Source organism: Pistacia vera, unplaced genomic scaffold, assembly GCF_008641045.1.
Source record: "Pistacia vera cultivar Batoury unplaced genomic scaffold, PisVer_v2 Contig324, whole genome shotgun sequence".
Taxonomy (NCBI): Eukaryota; Viridiplantae; Streptophyta; class Magnoliopsida; order Sapindales; family Anacardiaceae; genus Pistacia; species Pistacia vera.
Genome location: NW_022196140.1, coordinates 242,183 through 246,120, shown reverse-complemented (window position 1 = coordinate 246,120; position 3,938 = coordinate 242,183). Strand labels below are relative to the sequence as shown.

The 3,938-nt window shown below is 35.8% G+C and overlaps 1 protein-coding gene across 1 annotated transcript; it reads left to right on the top strand.

The window, feature by feature from the left end:
- The first annotated feature begins 543 nt into the window (after positions 1-543).
- Positions 544-1,362, top strand: LOC116137414. The gene has a single exon (XM_031423096.1). It carries the CDS (start codon positions 544-546, stop codon positions 1,360-1,362), a length of 819 nt encoding a protein of 272 aa, XP_031278956.1.
- Positions 1,363-3,938: the final 2,576 nt, after the last annotated feature.

The window sequence follows — 3,938 nt, the reverse complement described above, 5'->3', positions numbered from 1 at the left end:
GTAGTTCCAATGAGGTATGTGCTATTTGTGGTAATGTTAGCCATACTACTAATGTTTGTCCTTCAGGTGTGTGTTTTCCAGAATTTGTGGAGCAAGCGAATATGATAAACTCTTACAACCAAAGACCCCACAATCCATATTCAAACACATACAATCATGGGTGGCGGAACCATCCAAACTTTTCATGGAGAAATAACCAGCCGTAAGGAAGTTCTGAACACATCATGCAACCAAAGAAGCCATCATTGGAGGAGACATTGAATAGTTTCATTCAAGCTTCTCAACAAACAAATCAGAGCTTCGAACAGAGATTCCAACAACAAGATGTAGCCATAAAGGAAGATGGAAGTCTAGATAGGCCAAATTGCAGAATCATTACAAGGCCATGTTCATGGGAAGTTACCAAGCCAACCCGAGCAAGCAAAAGCAGTCACAGTTTTGAGGAGTGGTAAGGCAATTAACAAAGACATCAATTTTGAAACTAATGAGCCCTTTTCAGATTTTGTAGGTAAAAAGAAAGAGGGGAAATAGCCAAGTGCACCTATGCAGAGTGAGGAGATTGAAGATCAACATGTGCCACCAAAGCCTTATGTTCCACTCGTGCCTTTTACAAGATGCTTGATTAAAAGCAAATGGAATAAGTCATTTTCTGAAATATATGACATTTTATCTAAGGTTAATGTGAACTTACCCTTGCTTGATATGATCAGGAACATGTCAGCTTACGCGAAATTCTTCAAGGAGTTGAACACCCGTAAGCATAAGTATGAGCGACACGAGAAAGTGATGATTTTAGAGACGGCGAGTGCGGTGCTCCAATGCAAGTTACCACCCAAGCTGAAAGATCTGGGGAGCTTTGTTATCAACATCACTATTGGTAAAAAGAAAGAAGAAAAAGCGATGTTGGACTTAGGTGCAAGTATCAACCTCATGCCATATTCCATCTATCAACGGTTGGGACTGGGAGAACTAAAACCTACAACAATGACCTTGCAATTGGTAGATAGATCATTGAAATATCCAAGAGGTATTTTTGAAGATATTTTAGTTCAAGTTGACAAACTAATTGTTCCTGTTGATGTTGTGGGGTTAGATATGAAGCAGACTTCAGACCATAGTAGTGAGTTGCCTATTTTGCTAGGACGTCCCTTCATGGTCACAAGGACCATTATCGATGTGAAAAATGGAAAGCTAAACATGACGGTTCTTAATCAAACCATTGAATTTTTAGTTTTCAATTCTATGTCTTTACCTTTAGTTACTAATAATTGTTTTGCAGTTGATTCTTTAGATCATATCATTGTGTCTAGTTTTCTACAGGGGGAGACTAAAGATAAACTTGCAATAACTCTTTCTAGCTAGTGTACTTTGAAAAATATAATATGAATTCACTAAACATGTTATGAAAACATATAAGTGTATAAGTAGAAGGTAGTGGGCCTAAAAAAATTTCTTTACTATTATATATTAAATTCTTTACAACAACTAAAGTATCATATACATAATCTCATAATATGGTGGACAGTAGTGCCATTCCCCTTTGCTTCTCAACGTTCCATCTGACCGCTTCTCACCTATTTCCTACAAAAACATTTGAAAACAATGGGGTGAGCACTAGTTGCTCAGTAAGTAAATCCGCTAGGCTATTCTTCTATCTCTGTTGTTCATATTATGAATTTCTTTCCTTACATCACACTTTTCTATTCTTCTCGGTTCTTTCTCTATTTCTAGTTCTCTCTATTCTTTCTTTATTTCTAATTTCTCACTACTCATGATAGTAGGCATGGTATCATGCACAAGTATGATGCACATGCACAAATGCATAGGATGTGCATTTTATTTTCTGTTTTTATGCTTCTTATTCTATTTTTCTTTCTTTTATGTGTTTCTTTCTTTCTCTGTTTTTCTTCTTTCATTCATTCTATTCTTTCTTTTCTTTTCTTTTCTTTCTTATTCTCTTATTCTCTTTTTATTATTTTCTTTCTTTCTTATTCTTTGCTGATCGGACTCGGTTGAGGCATGGATTCGAAACCCTGGCCGTGTGAGTGAGTGAGTGAGTACATTTCTCATCTACATGCACTTCTTACGGACAGTATAAATTCTTCTTCTTCTTAGGCCGCTCACTAAAGGCAACGTGCATGTAGGTATATTCTTCTGGGTACAGTCCTCATCTACATGCACTATTACGGACTGTCCAAATTCTCTTCTTATTCTTAGGCCGCTCACTGAAGACGGTGTGCATGTGGGGATATTCTTCTTCTTACCACTCACGGGTTCTCCATCGCAACAATATTCTTTTCTCTTATCTTTCTTTTAGAAATTAGTATTCAATTTCTTTTCTTTTCCTTAGTACTTTTATTTCTTTCTCTTTATTCTTTAGTGTGCTTATATGCATGTATGCATGTAGATGGACTTTCTTATTGTTCTTTCTCAATTCAAATCATTAAATGCAAGAATGCAATATGGCATGTAAACATGTCATTCTCTACTTTCTCTACCATCTACAAACTCATATCAAAATAATAAATCAACATACTCATACATGCACTTCTCTATGAAATTTCATCAAACACTTTGTATGCACAAATAAAGCACTAAGGTGATTACACTCTACCATCTACAAACTCATATCAAAATAATAACTCAACAAACTCATACATGCACTTCTCTATGAAATTTCATCAAACACTTTGTATGCACAAATAAAGCACTATGGTGATTACACTTCCATAACAATCTCTAACCACCAAAATTTTGGAGCAAAGCTCCCTAAAGCAACTTCAAACCTGGCTAGGAAAATACACTCCATAACTCTACTCAAATTCTTTCTTAACTCATTCAAACTTCCATCAATTTCTATGCACACAATCATCACTACTCATGGTGGAATTCTAACCATGAATCATCATCAATTCCATCAAAAAATCTCAACACTTAACCATAGCAAATACATATAAGAAAATTCTCTACTCAAGTATTGCTCAAATCAAGAGCTAGGGTCGGATTTACTTACCTTGAACTTGGGTAGTTCCACACTAGAATCTCTCTCTTTGGTAGACTTCCTCCTCTTCTTAAACCCTAAGCATATAAACTATAAGAATTCAACACTTTAGAAATTAATCTCACATCTTATTGCAAGAATTCTTACCTTTGGATGCTTAAGATTGAATATCTACCAAAATCCAACAAAAAATCCTCTAAATTGCCTTCGAAATTTGATGAAGAAATTGAGAGAATTTGGGGATGAAAGTGGCGTTTGAGAGGTAGAGAATGGTAGGGTTTTCATTCTTGTACCCTTAATATCTCATTTATTACTTATACTTTCCCATTTTGACCTTGCACTTTCTATGAAATTCTATCTTTGCTCTTTAGTCAATTACAAAAATACCATCATTTCCATTGCATTCTTTATGAAATTCTACTTTCACTCCCCACATTTTCAACTAATTGTGGGTGGAATGACCATTTTGCCCTTAATGAAAAAAATCTAGAATTTTCTCAAAATTGCCAACAAGTTATTTGCCCCGGCGAAACTTTTTCTTCACCTCGGCAAGACATTCTAGAGCATACATTGTTGTGGCGAACTTCTTTCCTTGCCGCGGCGAAGACTGCAATTCTAAGAACTCAATTCGAGCAGTATGTACAATGCCATGGTGGCAAAACTCCTTTGTCGTGGCAAAGTCTGCAAATCCTAATTTTTCAATCTTTTACCTTGAAATAAATAAACCTAAGGGCATTAAAGCATAAATAAGTTACGTACCTCAATATGGGCATTACAAAACTAGAGTTGGCCTTGACAATAGAGGATGGTGAGTTAAGTGATGATAAGGTTAGGGAGTATATGGAAGAGTTGGATAGTGAGATTAGGGACATGTCTGATAAGGAATTAAGGATGGTGATTGAACATGTTGATGTCAAGTTAGTTTCTTCCGTTGAAT

What these genes read in the sequence shown, in the direction of transcription:
- LOC116137414 (XM_031423096.1), top strand. Translation starts at nt 544, where the DNA reads ATGCAGAGTGAGGAGATTGAAGATCAACATGTGCCACCAAAGCCTTAT.